This window comes from Ichthyophthirius multifiliis (assembly GCF_000220395.1).
Source record: "Ichthyophthirius multifiliis unplaced genomic scaffold scaff_1120509251022, whole genome shotgun sequence".
NCBI classification, from domain to species: Eukaryota; Ciliophora; class Oligohymenophorea; order Hymenostomatida; genus Ichthyophthirius; species Ichthyophthirius multifiliis.
Genome location: NW_004086276.1, coordinates 32,203 through 56,590, shown reverse-complemented (window position 1 = coordinate 56,590; position 24,388 = coordinate 32,203). Strand labels below are relative to the sequence as shown.

General features: G+C 15.9%; 5 protein-coding genes across 5 annotated transcripts, besides 33 other annotated features; 2 read left to right on the top strand and 3 right to left on the bottom strand. All coding sequences in view use genetic code 6, as the record gives it.

Moving 5' to 3' along the window:
- Positions 1 to 738: 738 nt before the first annotated feature.
- Positions 739 to 779: a microsatellite.
- Positions 778 to 860: a microsatellite.
- Positions 789 to 860: a microsatellite.
- A 1,928-nt stretch (positions 861 to 2,788) lies between these two features.
- Positions 2,789 to 2,839: a microsatellite.
- A 154-nt stretch (positions 2,840 to 2,993) lies between these two features.
- Positions 2,994 to 3,034: a microsatellite.
- A 29-nt stretch (positions 3,035 to 3,063) lies between these two features.
- Positions 3,064 to 3,094: a microsatellite.
- Positions 3,065 to 3,148: a microsatellite.
- Positions 3,066 to 3,091: a microsatellite.
- Positions 3,080 to 3,142: a microsatellite.
- A 346-nt stretch (positions 3,149 to 3,494) lies between the features above and the next one.
- Positions 3,495 to 3,527: a microsatellite.
- An 84-nt stretch (positions 3,528 to 3,611) lies between these two features.
- Positions 3,612 to 3,909, bottom strand: IMG5_130550 (hypothetical protein; the record flags this gene model as incomplete). The annotated part of the gene is made up of 2 exons (XM_004032043.1): positions 3,612 to 3,729; positions 3,821 to 3,909. The coding sequence occupies 2 exons, from the start codon at positions 3,907 to 3,909 to the stop codon at positions 3,612 to 3,614; spliced, it is 207 nt and encodes a 68-aa protein (XP_004032091.1).
- An 803-nt stretch (positions 3,910 to 4,712) lies between these two features.
- Positions 4,713 to 4,752: a microsatellite.
- Positions 4,753 to 5,511: 759 nt separating this feature from the next.
- IMG5_130540 (hypothetical protein) lies at positions 5,512 to 5,832 on the bottom strand (the record flags this gene model as incomplete). The annotated part of the gene is made up of 1 exon (XM_004032042.1): positions 5,512 to 5,832. The coding sequence occupies one exon, from the start codon at positions 5,830 to 5,832 to the stop codon at positions 5,512 to 5,514; it is 321 nt and encodes a 106-aa protein (XP_004032090.1).
- Positions 5,833 to 6,603: 771 nt separating this feature from the next.
- Positions 6,604 to 6,670: a microsatellite.
- A 2,003-nt stretch (positions 6,671 to 8,673) lies between these two features.
- On the top strand, positions 8,674 to 10,278 carry IMG5_130530 (protein kinase domain protein; the record flags this gene model as incomplete). The annotated part of the gene is made up of 5 exons (XM_004032041.1): positions 8,674 to 8,710; positions 8,757 to 8,824; positions 8,869 to 8,990; positions 9,043 to 9,260; positions 9,305 to 10,278. The coding sequence occupies 5 exons, from the start codon at positions 8,674 to 8,676 to the stop codon at positions 10,276 to 10,278; spliced, it is 1,419 nt and encodes a 472-aa protein (XP_004032089.1).
- Positions 10,246 to 10,275: a microsatellite.
- A 110-nt stretch (positions 10,279 to 10,388) lies between the features above and the next one.
- Positions 10,389 to 10,462: a microsatellite.
- Positions 10,400 to 10,449: a microsatellite.
- Positions 10,435 to 10,595: a microsatellite.
- Positions 10,485 to 10,587: a microsatellite.
- Positions 10,540 to 10,595: a microsatellite.
- Positions 10,596 to 10,977: 382 nt separating this feature from the next.
- Positions 10,978 to 11,066: a microsatellite.
- Positions 10,986 to 11,065: a microsatellite.
- Positions 10,988 to 11,066: a microsatellite.
- Positions 11,033 to 11,096: a microsatellite.
- A 380-nt stretch (positions 11,097 to 11,476) lies between these two features.
- Positions 11,477 to 11,508: a microsatellite.
- Positions 11,509 to 11,527: 19 nt separating this feature from the next.
- IMG5_130520 (zinc binding protein, putative) lies at positions 11,528 to 12,974 on the bottom strand (the record flags this gene model as incomplete). Its single annotated transcript, XM_004032040.1, has 6 exons — positions 11,528 to 11,959; positions 12,068 to 12,137; positions 12,218 to 12,304; positions 12,435 to 12,511; positions 12,692 to 12,834; positions 12,905 to 12,974. 6 exons carry the CDS (start codon positions 12,972 to 12,974, stop codon positions 11,528 to 11,530), a joined length of 879 nt encoding a protein of 292 aa, XP_004032088.1.
- Positions 12,368 to 12,421: a microsatellite.
- Positions 12,975 to 13,435: 461 nt separating the features above from the next.
- Positions 13,436 to 14,611, top strand: IMG5_130510 (hypothetical protein; the record flags this gene model as incomplete). Its single annotated transcript, XM_004032039.1, has 3 exons — positions 13,436 to 14,262; positions 14,303 to 14,439; positions 14,493 to 14,611. The coding sequence occupies 3 exons, from the start codon at positions 13,436 to 13,438 to the stop codon at positions 14,609 to 14,611; spliced, it is 1,083 nt and encodes a 360-aa protein (XP_004032087.1).
- A 2,016-nt stretch (positions 14,612 to 16,627) lies between these two features.
- Positions 16,628 to 16,702: a microsatellite.
- Positions 16,703 to 17,349: 647 nt separating this feature from the next.
- Positions 17,350 to 17,400: a microsatellite.
- A 957-nt stretch (positions 17,401 to 18,357) lies between these two features.
- Positions 18,358 to 18,418: a microsatellite.
- Positions 18,419 to 18,880: 462 nt separating this feature from the next.
- Positions 18,881 to 18,958: a microsatellite.
- A 2,174-nt stretch (positions 18,959 to 21,132) lies between these two features.
- Positions 21,133 to 21,181: a microsatellite.
- Positions 21,182 to 23,171: 1,990 nt separating this feature from the next.
- Positions 23,172 to 23,221: a microsatellite.
- Positions 23,222 to 23,329: 108 nt separating this feature from the next.
- Positions 23,330 to 23,460: a microsatellite.
- Positions 23,378 to 23,407: a microsatellite.
- Positions 23,461 to 23,872: 412 nt separating the features above from the next.
- Positions 23,873 to 23,945: a microsatellite.
- Positions 23,946 to 24,388: the final 443 nt, after the last annotated feature.

The following is a 24,388-nucleotide window of genomic DNA, read 5'->3' as shown; positions in this document are numbered from 1 at the left end:
ATAATTTAATATAAATTATATATATATATTTATATATTTTTATATAAATAATTTTTTAATTTTTCATATTTTTTTGTTATATTTATAAGCAGAATCTGGTAGCGATTTACATACTTTTTTTTTTTATTAAATATTATTAATGTTTTATTAAAATTTATTTGTTAAACTCTCATTTTCTTAAAGTACTGCGTCTAATTAGTTTTCCAACTATTCAATATTTAAGTTTTAGGGTAAAATATAATTTTTATTTATGCTATTTTAATTAATATATTATAACATTTTATTATTCTTACTATATTTATACAAAATATTATTTTATAGCTTTTAAATAAAATCAGCTAATTTTTCATTTTCTTCTACTAAATTCAATACTTTACTTTCCAAATCTATAATGATACTTTTTTATTAATTATTTTAAGTTTAAAAATTAGAAATTTATAAATTTAAATTAGTATTATTTTGTTCATTTAAAGTTTGTTATTTCTTAAAATATTCTTTTTCATTATATAATTAGTTTATTTAATTTTCATAAGTAAATATAATTTATTAAATTTAATCTTAATTATAATTGTTTTAATTAATTACACTTTATAAAAATTAATTTTCAGTCTAAATTTTTTCATTTTCAGATATTAATTTTTCTTGTTATTATATTAAATTTTTTATTTTTTATTCATATTAATTGATGTATATCTAATTTTATTCTTATATCTTTATTTCGTTCTATAATTCTTATATTTATTTTTTTAATAAATTATTTTCTTATAATAAATCTATTTAATTATATAATTATTAATATTATTATTATTATTATTATTATTATTATTATTATTATTATTATTATTATTATTATTATTATTTTTGTATGTATTATTTTTTTCTTAATGCTATTAATATGTCGAATTTACTATATATTCATCACTTTATATTTTTTTAGGTTCTTCTTAATATTCTCTTAAAATTTATTAGTTTATATTTAATAATTTTATTTGTTATTATTATTATTATTATTTTTAATCTTGATTTTAAAATAATAATTGCTTTGGAAAATTTTCTGATTATTAATTAAAAGGATAGTAATTATTATTCATCTTTTATGTATAAGCTTTCTTTGTTTAAATTATATTTGTTTTTTAATTTCCAATTTTGATTTTTTTTTTAATGAGAAATCTTTTAAAAAATTTTTTATTATGTAATGATTTTTTTTAATATTTTTTATATTAATAAGTATATTATTTAATTTTATGTTTATTTATTTTAATTATTCTATTTGTTATATATAAAAAATATATAATTTTTTTATTTAATATTTTATATTATACTATATTTATAAATATTTAATTCTCATAATTTAGTTTTTATTTTTTAATAAGATTACAATAAAAATTAAATAAAATATGTATTAAAAAATTTTTATAAAATTAAAATATAATTTATTTTATTTCAATAATAATATATAAAAAAATTTTAATTATTAAATATCATTATGTTCTATTATTTACACAATTTTTAATATAAAATCATTATTTTTATTAAATCAAAAGTAAATATAGCCCCTCCCCTTTATAATAACTAATGTTATAATTCCACGAATTTATTAAAATACTTTAAAAATTCTTTAGAATCTTTTATATTCTCCAATAAATAATTTTAACTAACTAATAAAATATCATGTGTATTTTAATATTTATAACTTCAATAAAAACAATTTCTTTTTATTATAAAATACTAATTAAATTAAACCTCCTAAATTCATCTACTAATGACAATTTGTCCTAATATTAAAAAAAACTATAAGATAAGTTCCTTACTTAATAATTATATAAAAACCACTATTTTTCTTAATGAATAATATTTATATTTAAAGGCTTACGATAGTTAAATTAATCCGATTTCGGCGAATACTTATTTAGAAAATACAGTATTTAATAATCATTAGTATTTATATATTTTTTAAATTATAACATAGATTATGAAAGACATATGAAAATATTTTCGAGCATTAATTTTTGACAGAAAATCAAGATCTCAATATTATTAATTAAGACATTTTTTCCTAATATTCAAGATATTAAGTTAATATAGTTAACAGAATAAATGTTTCCTTAAAAAAACCAAATTGTTAAAATTATCTTTTATTTAATTTTTTATCACAAATAAAATCAAAAACAGAACATGAATTTAGTATTTTGGATTCTCATAAAGTCATATTTATATGCTTATTTGAATAAAAATTTTCTATATTATTATAGCCTTTATTTATGAGAAAAATGAAACAGAATTTTCCTTATAATTTGATTTGAAAGCGTCTATTGAGTAATTTAGATCAAAAATAAATACGTTAATAGAGGAGGTATTTTTTTTATAAATTCTTTAGACAAAAAACAGACTTGTATTTTTTACTTAGATAGTTTATTAAATAAGCGTATTTGATAAATTATATTATTAAAATGTTAAAAAAAATATTTTTCAAATATTTACTTAAATATATATAAGTAGAAAAAAAAAGAAATTATTAACAGTAATAGGGAAAACTATCATAAGAAATTATTTTTAAAATTTTACTTGTTTATTTAATTTTATTAGTTGTGCAGTTAAATAATATTTTTAATCATATTATTGTTTGATTTTTTTTTCTTTTTTCTTAAATTAATTAAATATTTATAAAAAATTTATTTTTAAATTTAAAATTAAAAAAGTTAATATTTTATTTATTTATTTATTTATCAATTATAAAGATGTAAAAATATAATAAAAAAAATTAATTAGAAAATAAATATATATATGAAAAAATAAAATTATGTATAAATTTACAAAAATAAAATTATGTATATATTTAAAATGTATAATTAAATATCAAAAAATTATATAAAAAAAAAAAAATTTTTAAAATATATCTTAAATATATTTATAAAAGAAAAAAAAATATTATCTTTAATTATAATGAATACAAATAAAAATAATATAATTAATTTAAAAATGATAGTTTTTCATATATATATAAAATAAATATATAATAAAAATAATTAATAATTTTAATATATAAAATATCAGAAATAAATAATATATATATATATAATATATATATATATATTTATTATTTTATATAAATATTTATTTTTTATTTTATATATATATTTATATTTATTAAGATATATAAATTTATCAAAAATATTCACTTATCAATTATCTTTTAACCTCTTTTTCTCTTAATTTATTTAAATATTCATCTATATCACTTTCAGCTTAGAAAAACATTCCTAATTTTGATATTTGTTTTGCTAAATATCTTAAATAAAGCATATTAGCATTTTAGTTGCAAATATTAATAATAAGCAAATTAACTTTTTTCTTTTTCATTAAATACCTAATTTTTTTCAATTCACTATCTTTAATTTAATTATTTCCTTCTGTAAATAAACATATAAATCTAACTCTATCACTATCTGTTAATTCTTCTGTATCGTCATTATCTTATTCGTCAATATTATATATATTATTATCACTATTATTATTTATACTATTATAGTCACTTGCATTAATATTTTAAATTAATGCTGAATCTTCTTAATATTAAAAATCTTTTTGACTTCTTAAATTATTATTGTTATTCATCGGACTATTTTTTATGTATCTAATTATTTGATTTCTTCAAGTTTATTCATTTATTCATTTATGTCAAATAATCCAGTTGTTATTTCTAAAGCTTTAAATAAATTTGACTTTCCTCTTTTTATTTAAAAATATTATTGAATATTATTTTTGTTTATTTTTTTATAAAAGAATAAATAAATTTATATTTAAATATACTTTTAATTACCCAGGTGAAAGTGTAATTTGTCTTAGTTTTTTATCTAATAAATCTTTATATAATTCTTTTTCTTATAAAGGAAAACTTTAATGAACCATTTCATTAAATACTACAAATCCAATTTATCATTATCTTAGATTTTATCGAATATATTCTTACAAGTAGAATGTGAAAAATTTATTTATTCTTCTGTCATGTCTTTTGAATAATCTATTAACATAATCAATTCAACTACTTTTAAATTAAATTTATTTAATTTTGGTATTAAACTATTTATATTTAAATAGAATTTCATCATTATATTTTTTAAACATTCTAATGCATATTTCCTTATATGGGGATCGTAAACATTTCCGTTTTAAATTATTCCGGCTAGAAGACAAGCCGCTTTTTGAAAATTAAATTTTGTCAATTCAAGTATTGCTTCTTGTAAATCTATTCTTGATTTTAAAATATCTGGAGGTATTTTGCTAAATATATCTTGGAAAAATTGAGAATTAGTGTTTTCTAATAATTAATAATTATCATTATAATTTTCTATTTCTCGAAATATATTTGTTGCCTTTTTTTTTTTAACAAAAATAAAATAAAATAAATTTATTTTGCTTTTTTAATCTTTTACTTATTAAATATCTGATTCAGCTAAATTATATTCACCTAAACGTAAATGACAATAAGCTTTTTTAGTATGAATAATTATTTTACGAATACTATTTGTCTATGAAGAATACTCAGAAACAGATAAATTAATACATTGATTGAATAAAATTATAGCTTCTTTATAAAAGTTATCTTTTTATTGCCTTGAGTATTCAAAAAGGGCATTTCCTAGTTAATATTTTCTATTTAAAAGTCTAGTTTTTGACAAATCAAATTTCATAAAAAGATCTTATTATAGGTTTTATTAATCTTAATTATTAAGTTATTAGTCTTAAGTATTATTGACAACTTCTAAATTATTAGAAATTAATTTACTTATTTAAGGGGTATTAGTCGGATTATTTTTTTAAAAAATCGATATATTATAATCTCTTATTACTTATTATTATTAATTTCCATCTTCATTATCTTAATATTAATGTTAGGAAGATTTTATTCCATTTGCTTTATTAACATTTGTATTATTTAGTATCATAGCACCACCTGCGTTTGAAAAAGGAACACTAGGTTTTTTCTCAGGAGTTTAGTTAAAAAAATTTTTTTTAAAGGGCCTAATTAAAATAAAGGTCCATTTCCAGTAGAGACTGTTTTATTTTTTTTTCCAGATCGAGAGGGTTTTAGTGGAGATTATGGAATTTTATTATTTTGTAAATTTTAATAGAGTTATTTTTTTGATTTTATAAATTTAAGTTTTTTCATTTTTTCAATTGTGTCATTATATTCTATTTTAGCCATTAAAATAGATTCTTAGTATTCCGAAACTGCTTCAAGATATCTATTATGGTGTAAATGTATATTTCCAATATTATTGCAACATATACCTACTCCGTTTTAATTTCCCATTCCATTATAGAATTTTTTGGCTTTCGATAATTCTAATAAGGTTAAAGCATCATCGTCATGGAATTTTTAGTTGGAGTATTTAAAGTTGTTTAAGAGTTTAATAATTACTTCGAAAAGAGATTTCATCTCGTCTGATGTGAAAAAATCTTCTTGTCTTTTTTATTAGTCTTCTTCTAGTTATTCGGGATCAATATCGTTCATTTTTTCGATTATTGCTTTAATAGGATTCTCAAAAGAAAAAGAAATAATAAATGAATAACGGGTTACTATACAACATGAAAATAAAGATATTATACATATTACTCCAAATGATACGAATTCTATTTATTTTAAACGGGTTGTAGTTTCGTCAAATTAATAGTATAAATCTTATTCGGATATTGTTTAGATTATATAATATAAAATCTCGTATAGGGCTTTTTCCTCTTTAGAAGTTTTGATCTGGATAGGAGATATTAAACAATAATATAATTTTCCTTATTTAGTATATTAAAAACGTGATATTTGTTATTTTTCATTTTTATTTCCAAAATCATATGCTTATTTTTAGTATTAAAATTTTTACTTTTTTTTTTGTTTATTTATTTTTAAATATATTTTTTTATTATACTTAAAATAATTAAAGTTCATTTGTATATGGTTCTACGCCTAAAAATTCTAGTTCTATATAAGATTATTAGTCATGACTAATACTTGAATATATGATATAATTTTCATCATTATTCATAATTAAAAAAATATTTCCGGTCTTTTATAATGTCAGATTATCTTATAATAGTGTTTTTTTTATTGCAAAATCAAATTAAGAAAATAAAATGTATTTATCACCTAGCTTTATACTTATTCCTTCAGAAATTTCACCATTTAATTAATAATCTTTAAATGAATATAATTAAGGTTATTTGTTTAAACATAGATATTAAAAATTAAACTTTTAATAATATTCTTCATCAATACTTTTGATACAAGATTTCGTTGAATAAAAATGTATTTAACTTTTAGAAATGCTTTATAAAGTAAATAAAGGTATAAATAAGGTAGAATTTGATAAAGTATTCGTTATTCCTGAAAAATAAGCAAAATTACTTTAAAATTCGGATTTGTGTAAATAATAGTCTGCAATGTTAAATTTCAAATAATTAGTAAATAATTACATTTCATTAATTTAATTGGATTACAAAATATCGGCATTTTAATTTTTTTGATAAAATCCAGTATACTTTTAAATTTTTAAATAAATAATAATTAATTTTAAATTTTAATATTTATAGATAGAATAATAAAAATAAATATATATATATGGATATATATATATATATATATATATATATATATATATATATATATATATAATATTTTTTATTTCACATTTTTTATTTTACTTAAAGAAATTTAGATTTTTATTGTTATTCTATATCTTTTTATATTTCTTATTTTAAAGTATTATCTAAAATATCTTTTATATTTATTAATTTTTATTTTGAAAGATTTTCTTAATTTTTTATTTGTATAGTTTTATTAACGAAAATCATTTCATATATATTTTTTAACTAATTTATCTACTCAAAGTTTTCTTAGTATAAACTTTCCAATTGCTAATCTATTATTTATATTTATTTTTCATTTTGTGATAATTCTTAGTTTAAATAATCGCTTTAAACTTCTTCGAATTAACTTGGCAAATAATTAAAAGATGATATTGCTATTATTACAATACATATTATAGTTATTAATAAAATTGGGCAAGCTAATACAAAAATTCTCTTATTTATTTGCATTTAAAAAATTAATTTTGAGCTTCAAATTTTTTATTTATTTAATTTAAATAATATTTTTATAACTACAATTCTTATATATTTTTTTTGCTTAATAATTATATTTATTCATGTTAAATTAAAAAAAATAAAAAAATAACAACTAATTAAATTAAATTTTTAATTAAAAAACAAAAAGCCAAAGTATTGAAAATAAAAAAAAAATAACTTAAATTGATATCAATAAAAAAAAATTTTTAATCTTTTTTCTCTTCTATGTCTCCAAAAAATATTCATCCAATAATCAATATAGCTTATTTAAATAAAGATTTTCAATCCAATTTTAAAAATTCAATATTCGATTGTATAGATATAGATAAATCCAAAATAGAAACAATTATAAAATCTAAATAAAATACAATCAAAAATTAAACCACTTAAAATTTTTTTTTTTTTTTAAAAAAAAAAATACTCATACTTTTTGTAAAAGAAATTCAATTAATTAATTATAATATAATTTCTAAAATACATAAAACCCTCTTTTTATTTAAAAAAAAATTAAGAATTAAGACTGTATAATACATCTAAGACATTTTAAAGATGATTATTATTTTAAGAAGTAGCTAAAATATAAACTGTAATCAAATATTTTTAAATGAAAATAAAAGGAAATTAAAAAAGAATAAAAATATATAATCAACAAATCGAATTAAATAACTGTTTAAAATAATTAACCGTATTAAAAAATAAAAAAAAAATTCAAATAATTATATGATATAAAAATAAATAATAAAATATTATAATATAAAAAGTTTAAGGTTAAGTAGGTTAAGTAGAATAGATAAAGAATGTATATTATTTTTAAACAAAACAAAATAATATTAATAAATATTACTATAGAAGTATATTAAAAGTACTTTTTCGGATATAAATTTGAAGAAATCTTTATTATATTTCTAACATAAGGAAATTTAATTAAACGATTATTGCCTTTTTCGAATTTTTTAAAATGAACATTAAGGTTTTTACGAATCCAAAAATTTAACGAGGAAAATTTGGTGGTTATTAAATATATTAAACTTTAAAATTTTAAAAAGTTATTCCTCTTTAGTTTTTTTAAATAAAAAGAACTTATTAATTTTTAGCTTTTTTCTCTATCGCATATACTATTTGTGGAAAAGATACTCTCTTTTATAAATTAAAGTTTGTAGTTTTCATAATTATTGAGTTAAATTAATGCGGTTTTGGATTAAAAGGAATTTAAAGAAATATTGTAGAATTATTTAAGAGATAAAAATTTGATTTTTTGATGTATAAAATGATTCTTTTAATAAAAAAGCTAAAAGTTGTTTAATTATTTTAAAAAATGGTTTATTTTATCACTTTTTTATTCATTTAAAATAAATTAAATTGTATATGTATATATTTATATTTAATCTTTTTTATTAAATTAAAAAGTTTTTATAAATAATTTATTTAAACAACTTTATTTATAAAAATTAAAATAAAAATGTAAATTTTAAAAATATAAATACATATATACATATATATTAAATATTTTTTAAAAAAAACAACTAATTATAAGCATAATATTTAAATAAAATAATGGAAAAATATACAAAAATCAAAGTAATTGGAAAAGGTAAAAACATTTAAAAAATTATAAAATAAATTAAAATAAAAACTAGGTAGTTTTGGTTATGCAGTTTTAGTTTAATCCAATACTGAAACAAATAAAAAATATTACGTCATTAAAGTAACAAATAATTAAAAAAAATAGCAAAAAAAAAAACTATTAAGATAATTGACATATCAAAAATGGATAGAAAACAAAGAGAAGAATCTTTAAATGAAGTTCATGTATTAAAAGCGTTAAGACATCCTTATATAATAACTTATAGAGAATCTTTTATAGAAAAAAGGTTTTTTAAAAAATAATAAATATATCCTTTTAAAAAATGATTAATATTATAGATGTTTATGTATTATAATGGAATATGCTTAAGGAGGTGATTTGTTTGTTAAAATAGGAGAATAGAAAAATAAAGGGTAACTTTTTACAGAAAAATAAATAATAGATTGGTTTATATAAATGGCAATAGCTTTAAAACATGTACACGATCGAAAAATATTACATAGGGATTTAAAGACATAAAATATATTTTTAACTTCAAAAGGAGACATAAAAATAGGTTTTTATTTTTATTAAAAATAAATTAAAACAAAAAAAATAAAGGTGATTTTGGTATTGCAAGAGTATTATAACATACATATGATTGTGCCAAAACAGCTATAGGTACGCCTTATTATTTAAGTCCGGAAATTTGTCAAGAAAAGCCTTATAATTAAAAATCTGATATTTGGTCTCTAGGATGTATATTATATGAAATGACTACTTTAAATCATGCTTTTGATGCTAATAATATGAAAGGGCTAGTTTTGAAAATTTTAAGGGGGACTTATCCACCTATTCATAATTAATATTCGGATAATTTAAAAAATTTGATTTCTGATATGCTAATTAAGGATCCTTCTAAAAGACCTTCAATAAGAAAAATATTAGAAAATGAATTTATTAAAGTTCTTTTTTTAAAAAAAAAATACATCATTTATAAAAAAAATAATAGAATAGAATTAATGAAGTATTTATAAATACTTTATAAAGTAATGAACTTTGTACTAATGCTTAAATTTTAGAAATAAAATTATCAGAAGAACAAATTTTATAATAATCTGAAAATGAAGATTTACAAAAGTAATTAATTTTATTATAAATATAAAATTAATAAAAATATATTTAGAGTAGAAACTAAAAAAGAATAAGCTTAAAAATAAATAGAACAAATACCTATATAGATAAATATTAAAAAAAATGAATAAAATAAAAGCTAAGTTATAATAAATATGAATAAATAAGTAGTAAATCAATAATAAATAAATTAGTCATAAAAAAATAAATCAATACATGAGTAATAAAAAAATACTAATTAATAAATAAATATTTAATAAAACTCTAAAAGTCCTATAAAAATATACTAATAATAATACATTACAAATATAAGTAATAGCAATGATACGGCTTAAGGTAAAGAAAATTTAAAAATGAACTATTCGCCTAAAGAATATTATCAAATAAATAATTAAAATTAACAGGAAAAATTTAAAAAATTCAATTATAAATATTAATATTTAAAATAATAATATTTATGAAAATAAAATAAATTAATCGAAATAAATTATAATTGATTAAAAAGATTGCGTGTAAAATATAAAAATAGATAAATATGAAAATAATTATAATAATAATATAAGTCTATTAAAAAATAATGAGATAAATAAAATAGATTAAAAAATTCAATAAAATTAAAATAATTAAAATAAACAATAAATAAAAAATACATAAAACGAATAACAAAAATAATATTAATAATAATAATATAAATAATAATAATTGTATTAGTAGAAATATTTATAATAATAATAATAATAATAATAATAAGAATAATAATAATAATAATATAAATAATTTTTAATTGTAAAAAAATAATAGTTCTAATGAAATAAATCATAAAATTTAATATATCAATTTAAAAAAAGATAGTGATAAAATTTAAAATTAAATTTAAATAAGTTAAAATATTTTAAATTAAAGCATAAACGATTGTAATATTAATTTATATAGTTTATAATTATTTAAAAATATATAGCATTTGAATAATAAGAATAAGGAATATTAGAAAAAAAAATTAACGATTGTTTAAATGTTAATATATAAAATAATATTTATGATTAAATAGAATAAAAAATATTAATTAATGAAAACAATGATAATAAAGAAAATCAAGACACTAATTTTATAATATTTCCAAAGTAATTATATTATAATAATTTATATATAAAAAAATTAATATAAATTAAATATATTTATTTAATAATATATAAATTATTTTATAATAAATTTATATATATTTATATTTATATTTATAATTATATTTATATTTTTTATTATTTAAATATATATATTTATAGATTTCTATAAATTGAATCTAAAAGTTTTTTTATTTCTGGTGTATATGAATAAGATACTAATTTTTCTAAAATAGAAGCACTAAGATATTATTTAGAAAAATAAATAGGAAACATTTTTTATGAAGTTTATAAATACATTGAAGTAAATAATTTTTTTTTTTTTTATTAAAAATAAATAGTTTTCATAAAATATAGACGATAATGTTATATTAAATATGATTGGTTCAGATAAAATTAAATATATACCTTTGATATTTTAATTAATATTTTTGTGAAGAAAATTTTTATGTAAATAATTGAAAAATTATGGTATATAGAAATTTTTAACTCCTAATATTTAATTAAATTAATTAAATATTTATATACTTTTAACATAATTTATATATATATATATATATATATATTATATATTTTAATAAATAATAAATATTCATTCTTCAATTTCAATACCAAAAACTTTTTTATTAAATTCCTTTTATATTTATTAAAAGTATTATATTTATTCATTATTATTAATAAATATTTTTTTAAATATTAAATCTCCGTTTTCTTCGTCATCCTAATCTCTTTTTATTCTTCGTTTTTTCTTTTATTTATCTTATATTTCATTTAAGCTTCCTTAACTTACATATATATCATCTTTATCACTTAATACTACATATTTACTATCTTCATCTTAACTAGAGTTTTCTTCATTATCTACATCATCTCCATAAGATAAAACAGCTTATAATGCTCCTTACTAGTTTTCTGAATTTTATAAATTGTATGATGGAATATTTTTTCTTTTAGTAAAAAAACCACTTTAGGCTAATCTATAAGAACCTAGACTAATAATTTCATCATATTTACTACTCCATCCCTATTTTTGAATATTTGGTTTTTTATTTTGTATTATATTTTAATATTTAACTTTGTAATGAATTAATAAATGCTTTTATTTTGATGAAGTTTCTATTATTTAAACTACTTCCGCTTTACACCATATATTTAATTTATCTATAACATCTATTGTTTAATTTAGTTATATATCAGTCACTCTTTATTTATTTATTTATTTACATTAAATTTATTGTTTTTTATATTTTATTTTTAAGGGAAAATTATAAAAATATTAAACCTTCTTTCATTGTTCCATTTTAAAAATTTATTTACTTGTTAATAAAACTTGTATATTATTTTTTTATCATGATATTAATTTACAAACCTATTTTCATATTTTTTTTTTTAATAGTTTTTATTTTTTTATGTAAAACGCAAATTTGTTTAGAAAATAATAAAATACGCATAATAATTTTAAAATAAATAATACACATATAATTTTTATAAAAAATTACTTAAATACTAAATAACTTAAAAGCTTATTAGGTGAATAACTATAGCTAATAGTATCAGCCTTACAAATAGAACAAATCTTTTTTTTAAAAATAAATAAATAAATAGTAAAATTAATTATTTTAATAATTTTAAAATTATCTTTTATTAATATCTTTTTAAAATATAAATAAAAAATTATTTTTATATAGATATATTCATTTTTCATATTAATATTAATATTTGTATTATTTTAATTTATTTAAAGTATTCTTTATACATTCTTTTTTAATAAAGATTCTGTTAAACATATTTCACAAAATGTATGACCACAAGTTGTTTGTACAGGATTTACAAAAAAATCCATACATATTGGGCATTCTAATAATTATTAAGTGACTATTTATTGAACTATTTGAATTTCTATTTTGATTTTTATTATTCAAATAATATTATATTATTTTATTAAATGCTATTTTTTTTTGAAAATTACGATTATGATAATTAATAATCTTTTATTTTTGAAAATAATTGGATCTTTATTTTTCCAAAAATGATTTCATTAATTTTTATTAAGTTATTTTTAATTATATTTTTTTCATTTTTTACTTTGTTTTTTCTCTTTATATATTTAAAAAAAAAAAAAAAAGTTTATATATATTAAATTAATTAATAAAAAAAATTAAATTTTTTTTTTTTTTTTTCAAAAAAATAAAACAAAAAAGACTATTTTTACAAATAAATATATTAATTATTAAATTTTAATTTATTTGTAATGCAATATCGAAAAAAATTTAATATATAAAACAATAAATAATAATATATATATATATATAAATAAACATGAATACTATCGTAGAAATATGTAAATACAAATATAACTATACCCAAAAAAAATAAATATTTTAATTGAAGTCATAATAATTTTTATTTGCATCTTGTTTTAAAAAATTAAAGTACAAATAAAATCTAAATTAGAATTATATTATAATGATAATATGTAAAACAGATTATTAATAAATTTATGTAAATCATTAAAAAACGGGAGATTTTTCCCCACTTTTTATCTAGGAACAGGATTATTATAAATTCTTTTTAGTTAAAAATCTAAGTTTAAAGAAGACCCAAATTTAAAATTTTAAAAATAATATGTAAAAATATCCTAATATGGCGAATTTTGTATAGGTATTTAATTTTATTTTTACTCCCAAAAATAAAAATTAAAAAAAAATAAGATTGGGCTATAAGTACATCATAACAAAAAAGATAAAATAATAAAAAATTAATCATAGTGTTTCCTGGATTAGTATCATCCACAAACGAGCCATATATCTAAAATATAATGTCAAAAATGTATATGGAAGGTTACAAAGTATGTTTAATAAATGACAGAATTTATACAAATAGAGATCCTTGTAAAACAATCGAATTACCAGAAAATGAATATTTTTCTTTTGTAAAAGATTGCCGAGAAGTTATAAATATAATTAAATAAGAATATTAGGATTATTAATTTTATGCAATAGGACATTCTTTTGGGGCGAATACTTTGGCCAAATATTTGGGAGATTTTTCTAATGAAAATCCATTTTTAGCAGCTGTTTGTGTTAGTAATCCTTGGGATTTTTATATTGGGATTAGACATTTGAGTTAAATTGCAGATAATTATTTAGTTAGCTCTAGAAAGAAAGTACTTATGTTACATAAAGAAAGATTTTTTGATAAAAATTAGAAACTTTTTGATTATTAAAAAATCGATTGTTCAAAAAATTGTATTGAATTTGATAATTAGTTTATTGTTAAAGCTTAAGGATATAAAACTGCTGATTAATATTATAGAAATATTAGCAGGTTTTTTTATAATTTAATATAATTTTATTATAATAAATAGTATTCATGCTATTGATAAAATTAAAATTCCGGTTTTGTTTTTATAATCTAAAGATGATCCAATTTTAAATTATAGAACTATTCCTTATGATGAAGTAATGCATACTCATAATTTAATTATGGTGGTTACTAATACTGGTATTAATTTTTTTCATTTTAGGGAGATTATTTTATTATTTATATAAAAAAAGGTGGACATGTAGGTTGGTTTGAAGGACTTTTTCAACCTAAAAGATGGTATATTAAACCTACTTTGGAATTTTTATAGGCAGTTGATTTTTTAAATGAGAATAGTAATGTTAAAAAGTGAAATAATTAATTATAAAAAAATAATTTAAGTCATATATATTATAATATGTATTTCAATAAATTTATATAATTAAATATTATTTTTTTGTTATTTTAAATATTATTTGAATTTTTTTTTTTTATATAATGTTATTATTAATTTAAATTAATATTTATTTTCATTATTATTTTAATCATATATTTTTATTCTGTTTTTTATATTAACTTGAAATTACTTTATTAAAATATATATTTGTCTTAATATATTAAATTTTAGAAGATTATTCAAAATTATCTATATTTCTGTTTATTCCTAAATGAGTAATTTATATTTATTTATTTAAACTTGTATTTAAACTACTAAATTAATTAGAAAGTATTTTTTATAAATAATTGTTTTTTTATAGATATTTAAGTTCATTAATTTTATCTTTAATTCGTTCTTCTAATGGTTTTTTTTTTATTCTTCTTTTAAATAAAACGTATGTTAAGTTTTATGTTTATTTATTTAAGGAATCTTATATAAAAATAAATAGAAAAAAAACTTAATATAAATAAATTAATTTACAATTAATTTCCTTCTTTTTTTACTTAAGTCAATTTAATTTTCTGTAAAAATTTACTTCGACCCTTATTTTGGTGTATTTATATTAATTTGAAATTCATTGCTTAAAATAATACTTTCAAGTTACAATTATTCGTCAATATTGCAAAAAAATACTGTTTCTTAAGTTAAAATAATAGAACAGTTTTCTTTTAACATATATTCATTTATAATATGCTATTACTAATGGATATTTTAATTTCCTGTTTAAAATTTAAAAGGCAATAAAGGCATAAATATAAATAAATTTAAATTTATTTAACAAAATTAAATTTTAAAATTATCCATGTAGTTTTTTATATTTTTATCTGAAGATTATAATTATAGACTGTCTTTAGATTCTTTTATTCCATTTATAGATCTTTTGTTTTTTAATTATAAATATAAAAATAATTATATTTTTTATATAATTAATACTTTTAATGAAAATAATTTGCATTATCTATATTTACTAAATGAAAATAAACTAATCCCATTTCTTCATATATATAAATTTCTGAATCATAATCATTAATATACCATATATATTATAATGCTTTTTTCAAAAAAATAAGCGAAATATTATACAAATGTAACTTTTTAGAAATTTAAGACAAGCTTAATAAACTTTATATTTTTATTTTATAATTTTTTGTATAATCAGTTAATTATCTCTTTTATTATTTTATTTTTAATTGAAAAAAAATTATGTATATATATATATATATATATAGTTATAGATTTAATATCCTTACAAGCATATTAAATGTATTTATAGCAGATTTTAAATCTGAGAACATTATATATGTTTCTCCTGTTAATGATATTGTTTCCATAAATAATTCTAAATCATCTATTTCTATACTAAATAATAATATTTATGACAATTCTTTTTTTTTATTTAATTTATTAATATTATTTATATTTTAAATATATAAAAAAGCCTTTTATGCATTCCTATAATGTATCAAAACTTTTTAAATGTCTAAATATTTTATTTTTTGAATCTAATAATTTCATTATTATTAGTAATTTTTAATCGAAAGTTTTATTTTAATTAGAATGAAAACTCATTCTTTTAAATTGATTTGAAATTTATATTTTTTAATTTTATTTTTCAATAATTTTAGGAACATAATTAATTCTTAATTCAGTATTAAGCTTGTCTTTTTTAAATATTGTTGAATATTATATATTTTTTTTTAAATAACTTTTTGTTTAAATATTAAATTATTTTAGATTTTAAGCCTCATTTTTATATATAGAATTTTTCAAACTAAAAAATAGTTTTTTTTAATTATTTGTTAATGAAGGCGAGTTAAGTTTTGATTATTATGTAAAATTATTATACATTAAAAATATATATATAATTGTAAATAAAAAAAATAAAAAATAATAATAATTATTAAAAAATCTGTTTAAAATATATAATTAAATAAAATAAATATATATTAAACATATACATATACATATACATATACATATACATATACATATACATATACATATACATATACATATACATTTACAATCATAACATTTCATTTTCTTCATCTTTATCATTTTCATCAAATTCATTATCGTAACTTTAATATCCCAAACTTTATTACTATTAATCAGAATCAGAACTTTAATTTTATTAATACTTAGTTTTTGGTGATTATTAGCTATATTTCTTTTTTTTTTTAGAATCGATTTATTCTATATTAGATCATATTCAAATTCATACATTTCAAAAGGTTATTTATCTAAGCAATTTTCTAAAGTATTTAAATACATATTTTCTACATCTTAATATAATTAAGGTGGTTTTTAATTATAGAAAATAGCTTTGCAGATCATTAGAGATTTTCTTAAATATTTAATTTTTTTATTTTCTTAGTCATCTTCTGAATCTCTTAAAAAGAATTAATTATTCAAATTTTATTATTTTCTTTTATTAATTATGATTTCAATTTATGCTTTTTTGACTATTTATATAACCATATTTTTTATTTAATCCTATGTGTATTTATCTTAATTCATTAATAATTCTTATATCATTTATCTAGATGTTGATATATAAATATTTTATAATTGATCTCTTTGAACTATTTCTTTTTCTTATTCAAAATTTATATATTGGTAATATTATTTATTTTCTTGATTGTCAATAGAATTTTAATAAATCTTTTATTTATATATATATATATATATATATATATATATATATATATATAATTATATATTTTTTTTTATAATTTTTTTATTACTTATTCAAACTTTTCTATTAAAAATATATTTATTTTTTGTTTTTAGTATTCATAAAATATATTAAATATAGTTTTTTCATTTAAAAGCATTGATTTTATCACAAATTCAATAATAAATTCATTTATTCGATATTTATCATCATCTTATAGTACCAAAGTAAGTATTAATTTAGAGTTATAGATGATTAAGTTATATATTTTTTCATGAATTAAAGCTATTTTAAAGTATATATATGCACAATAATAATTAACTGTAGAACCAAGTGCTATTTTATATAAAGAAAGTGATTTTTTAAAGAAATATTTAGATTATATAATATTCTTAAGACTGATAAATAAAAAATATTTATTTTAAAATTAAAATAAAAAAAATACCAATCTAAAATTCTCCTTATATATAATTAATATTGGCAATGTCAGTATTATTTAAAAGATGTTCGTTTTAAGAATTACTATATGCTTTTTCTAAAATTTAAAAAACTTCCTTTATATATTGTTTAATATAAATAATTATTTCTTTATTTGTAATAGGTTTATCTTTTTTATCTTATTCTAAAATATAATTAGATTATATTAATTTTATTTTATCAATAAGTTTATGTTTTTTTTATTTGCCAATCAGAGTCTAATCTTTAATATTAAAATATTTCTATTAAATCTTCCTTATTTCAGGCCTATCTTCTACTATTATATAATTGTCTTTTAAATTAGTTTCTTTAATATCCCAAACAACTGATTTTATGCCAAGAATAGAATTTAATTTTTACTTAAACTCCTCTATTTTATTTTGTTTTATCTTCTGTTATTTAGTTATTAATTATTTGATTTATTTTTATTTAATAATGTTAATTTAAATTAATAAAAAAAGACTAATGGAATTCGAATAAAAAACAGAATTTTATCCTTTTCGTTATTTGATCTATTAATTTATTAATATATATATATATATATATATATATATATATATATATATATATATTATATATATATATATTGTTAATACTTTGTTTGCCATTTATTATATTTAAAAATAATAATCTATTATATCTTATGGTTTATGTTTTATATTTATATAAGCTTATTTAATTTCTATGTCTGTCCTCCAATTATCTAAAGAAATTAAATTTTCAAATATATTATTCTTTCGTGTATCTTTAGTTTAAATAGGATTATTTATATCAAAATTTTTTAAGATATTATCATAATATTAGCTAGATTATGATTTATTTAACTACATGTTTAAATTACTAAAACTTTGTATGCTTTCTATATGTTTAAATGCTTCTATCTTTTCATATGTTTCCCTTTAGAAATCTTATTGGTTTATTTTTTATTTATTTTATCCTAATAATTTATATATTAAATCAGATATATCTTTTAAATATATTGAGCATTCTTAATATTCCATTTTAAAATATAAATAATTTCCTATATTTATTTTTTAAAAAAGCTATTGATATATGTATATATATATATATATATATATATATATATATATATATATATATATATATATTAATATATTATATTTATACCTATAGCATCTAATAATTTTGCAATTTTTATAATTTTTATAGTTTCGTTCTATTCAATTATTTATTCAGTAATAACTTGTTTTAAATTTTTTTTAAGTTCTTCGAATTCTCCTTTTAATTCTCTAGTATCTTAATAACATCTAATAATAAATAATTAATATTTTATAATATCTAAGAAATTAAAGACTGAATAATACAACTATTATGACCTATAATCATCTTTATAATGTTATTTTTCATCCAAAAACACTTTACAATATTAAACTAAATTCTCAAGTACCTATCTGGCTTATTTATATTTTTAAACTCTAAAAAGTACTTCAGTATATATAAATTAAATCCTAATATATCTACTTTCTTATTATTCTATTTAAAAAAAATGTTCAAGTAAAATTCCTTCTTCCTTTTTTTTTTTTTATCCAATTAATTTTTAATAAATATATATAAATTACTTTTTATTTTTAATTTAAATATTAATCATAATCAAAAGTTAAAATTTATTAAAAAGCTTCAAAAGCATCTCCGAATTTACCTATTTCTAAAAAATAAATACATTTCATATAGTTTATTTCTGAAATATAAAGCTAATCTGTTTCCTATAAGCATACAATATTTAACTAATCTATTAATTTATGCATAAAAAAACCTCTCATAGATTATTTTTCCTCATCATCTTCATCTAATAATTCCATATTTTTTATTATACTTTTTCTACATTTATTTTATATATTTTGCATACTTTGTTTCTTTTCAATATTTATTTCTTCACCATTCAATGTTCGACTTACTCTCTTTAATAATTATTTAGATTTATTTTATTATTTAATTGTTTTTTAAGTTGAAAAGTAATTTTATTTCATCTCATAGTATAATTCGAGTTAGATTACTTCAGATAAGATTATACTATTCATTATTAAAATGTCTTTTTAAACACCACTTTCGATTATGGAAGGATAGTTTCCAACTTTTTCAAGTACTTTAAGTAATATTTCACATATAATAAGACTACTTTAGTATATTCCAATAGATCTATAGTCTAAAGAAACTAAAAGACAGCCTTTTATATTCTTCATTAGTGCCATGTGAGGTGCTAGAATATTGCTTTCTTCCTTACTTAGAAGTTAAAATATTAACTTTTTAGCTTATTAAAAATCGGATAATTAATAATGACATAAAGACTGCATGTTTATTACCAAAATTTAATCAAAATAATTTAAATTACCATTTCTTCTAATTTTTCAATAGTTAATTTTTCCTCGTATATTTCTTAATCTAAAAATTATGCATTGTTTACTATTATTAGTTAGGCTTTTTTATTTCCAAGTTAGTTTTGATTATTATTTAATTTAACTTATTTATATTTTTATAGTAATTATTAACGCCTTTAGCGGTGAATGTAAATTATTTTATCTTATAATTCGTGTATTATTTTTAACTCATCTAATGCATTTTATGGTTACTTTTTTTATTTTAATTATATGAATATGTTTTTTATTTTTTTATATAAAATTATATATTATTTTATGTATTTTTTACATTTAAATGAATATATAATTTGCAACATTTTCATAGTTATTAAATATTAATGAATATAATCTTTTTTTCCATTTAAATCATATTTTTATCTTTTTTTTTTTTTTTAAGAAAAATAATAATATAATAAATGTTAATTTATATTTTTACTTTTTATTATTTAAAAAATATTAATTAAAATATCTATAAGGCTTCATATCAAATATTTATTTCATATATTTAATGCATAAATTAGCTTCTAATATATCGTCGTCTGTTTAACTTAAACTATATATATAGTTTTCAGTCAATCTTTCATGGAATATATAGCAATAATAAATATTTTCCATTTAATATTTATTAGAATAATCTATACTTTCTTGATTTACAAAAAATTTCCTTTAATTACATTGAAAAGAGAAAGATTATGTTTTTTAATTATTAAATCTTTAAATTCTATTTTTTTTAATATATTATTAATCTTAATCTTCTTACATATATTAATTAATTGTAAAATTTTAATCTATTTATTGTTAATTATTAAATTATACTATATCTAATTTAAATATAATATTTTAGTATGCTTTTTGTAAATAAATTTTAGCAATTTATCTATCTCTAATGCTTTCTAATTAAAGAAAACACTATTTTTTAATAATAAATATAAATACATATATATATTTATATATATATATATATATATATATATAAAAAAAAAAAATATTTTAAATTTACTTTTCCCATAATAAAATCTAAATAAGGATTAAAATAATTAATATTTTTAAAATCTGTAAACGTTTTAATATTTCTTTAATATTATATAAAATTTCTACTATTTTATTTACTTAAATTATTATTATTTTTATTATTATTATTATAAATAGGAATATTATATGACGAATTACATACTTAATATATATTAGTAATAATTTTTTCTATTATATTAAATTTATATGAATCTAATTCTAGAAAATAGAATATAAATTCTATTAAATCAATATAAAATATTAACAAAAAATTAACATTTTCTAATAAACACCCTATTTATTTTTTAAGTAAATTATAATAAAGTTCAAAGCTTTTCTAAGAATCGCTTATTATCGTTAGATCTATAACTAAAATATTAAATATAATCCAATTTTTTAATTCAAAAACACACAATTAATCCCAATTAATTAACTCTTTAATATTTATTTAATAATAATTATCATTTTTTTCGAGAATATCTAATGCATCTTTATATTTCATTTATATTGTTAAGTGCTCACTTTAAATTAAAAGTAATTATTTTAAAAAATAATTAACAAAAATTTCTTAAAGTATTTTTTCCTATTCTAATAAATCAAATAGAACTCCTGAAAGTATTTCAAACTATTTAATTTCATATAAATCATTATATATTTGTAATAATAAAAGCCCATTTTTATAAAAAAGAAGTCTAAATTGAAAATTTTATGTTAAATTATTAAGACTTATATCCTTAATAAAAACATTCATTTTATTAATGATATTTTCGACATATTTAGCTACTTCTATGAGATTATTTTATTAAAAAGAGTCTATTTATAGGAATTAATTTAAAGTTTATAAATAATTTATTTTAAATTCCTCAATTATTATTTCATATTATTCTTCTTTTTCTAAATAGTAATTTTAGTTGTTTTTTTATGGTAAATATTCTTATATAAACTCTATTTAGAAGTTTAATAAATTTTAGGCTTTCTCAAATAAACAACAACTTTGTAAAGCTATAATTTACTCGTTATTATACCTTATTTAGAGCATAAATTTCTAAAAGGAAAGCATATTAAAAGGCTCAAAAGGATTTTTTTGGCAAAATTAAATGTTTTCAGAGTACATTTATAAATTATTGTAAGTTTATATTTTTTTAAGGACTTAATGGGTTAAGTTTAAATTATTAGACTAATCATTTTCTTATTTTTTTATGTATTTTTAGAATAATAAAATATCCTTAGGTTTTTCTAAGCTATAAATTTTATCATTATTTTTAATTATTTGCATTATTTAATAAGAATCTATTCTCTATTAAGGATCGTAAACAGGAATTATTCGTTTAATAATATTATATATAACAGGATATTATTTTGATATTATATTAGAAGAATATTCTAAGTAAATATTTATAATTTAAATGAAATTTTAGCCTTCACTTTAACTAGTATCGTATTTTATTTGTATTTTTTCAGAAAAATTAAATTAATTATCGCATTTTTTAGTTAAATTTATTTAAGAAGTTAACATTCGGGTTGAGTTTAGGAAATTATTTTCCTTGTTTAATTAGTTTGTTTTAATAGAATCATTTTTTTTAGAATACTAGATTTTTTCTTGTATAGAATTAATTATTTAGGACTCTTTTATTCGCCTATCGTCTAAAAAAGCGTTTTTTATTTTTTATATATCTTCTTATAAATCACCAAGAGTACACATATAAAGAATTAACATACATAAAGAGTATAAGTCAGCTTTAAATATATTAAATTAATTATTTTAAAGCTTATTAGGAGATTTAATTGTTTAAAAATATATATCTAATACTTCAGGAGAAATAAAACAAAATTCATAATCTTAGATATCCCTTAAGAAAAATTATTTTTAATTACCAGTTATTAGATTTTAAAATTCTATTAACTATAAATATAAATAATAAATAAATATAAATGAAAGATTTAAAATTAAAAAATATATATATATATATATATATATATATATATATATATATATATATATATTTTATTGAATATATATTTTTTTAATAAAAATATAAATATGAATCAATAAAATTAAAAGAATTATATATTAAAGCTGATTATTGTTTAATTTAATTTTTTTTTTAAAAAAAATATAAATAAAACAATAGGATATAGAAATAAAAATTCATTTAAATTTATAAATATATAAATATAAATATATTAATAGGATATAGAAATATTTTTCATTTAAATTTATAAATATATATATATATATATATATAAATTAATTATATTAATATATTGATTTTAATTTTATTTATTTTTAATATTTTATATATATCAAAATATTTGTTTTTTTATATTTTTATTTTTTTATTTCTTTTACTTTATAATGTAAATTAGATGATTATGTTTAAATGAAATTTTAAGGATTTATATTTGAATGATATAGTTCGTATTTGTTTTTATAATTTTCTAAATTATTTATCCATAATTCAAAAAATCCTAATAATTGTTCCTCTTGATAATATTCTTATGTTTATTTTCTTTTTTGAATATTATCTTTTAGTGTAATTATGTATTGTTCATTATAAATTTTTACTATTCTTCCTTTTTATATATTAGATAATTCGAAAATCGGATTGTCTTATATACAGTAGGCTAAATTTAATTTTCCTATAAAAAACTCACTTTTTAAATTTTCATCTTCAATTTTTTAATTTTGTTCTTCGTTTTTTAAATTTTCGTCATCGTTTTTTAAATTATCTTCTTCTTAAATTTTAATTAATTATTAAATAGAATCTTAAGTTTTGCTAAAAAAATAAACTGGAAGTGCATTATTTTCTTTCATTTATATATCTTGTATAATTATATATTACGAAATTCCCTTTTTTTTTATAGTCCATCTTCCAGAGTGAGTTTCGAATATTAATTCGATTTGTTAATTTAAATGTCGAGGCATATAAATATCTTATATTAACCGTGTTTTTGTTATTTCCCATATATGTCTTTCACAATTTAATTTATCTTGAATATAAGGAGAATAAGTGTATTCGCATATTTATTTCTATATGAGACTTTTTTTAAAACTCACAGATTCAAATGATGATAAAAATTTATTATAAAATTAAGATTTTAAGAAATTCTCGGAATATTAAAATGTGGGACCTCTTGGGATAAAATATTTATTTATTTCTCGTTCATTTA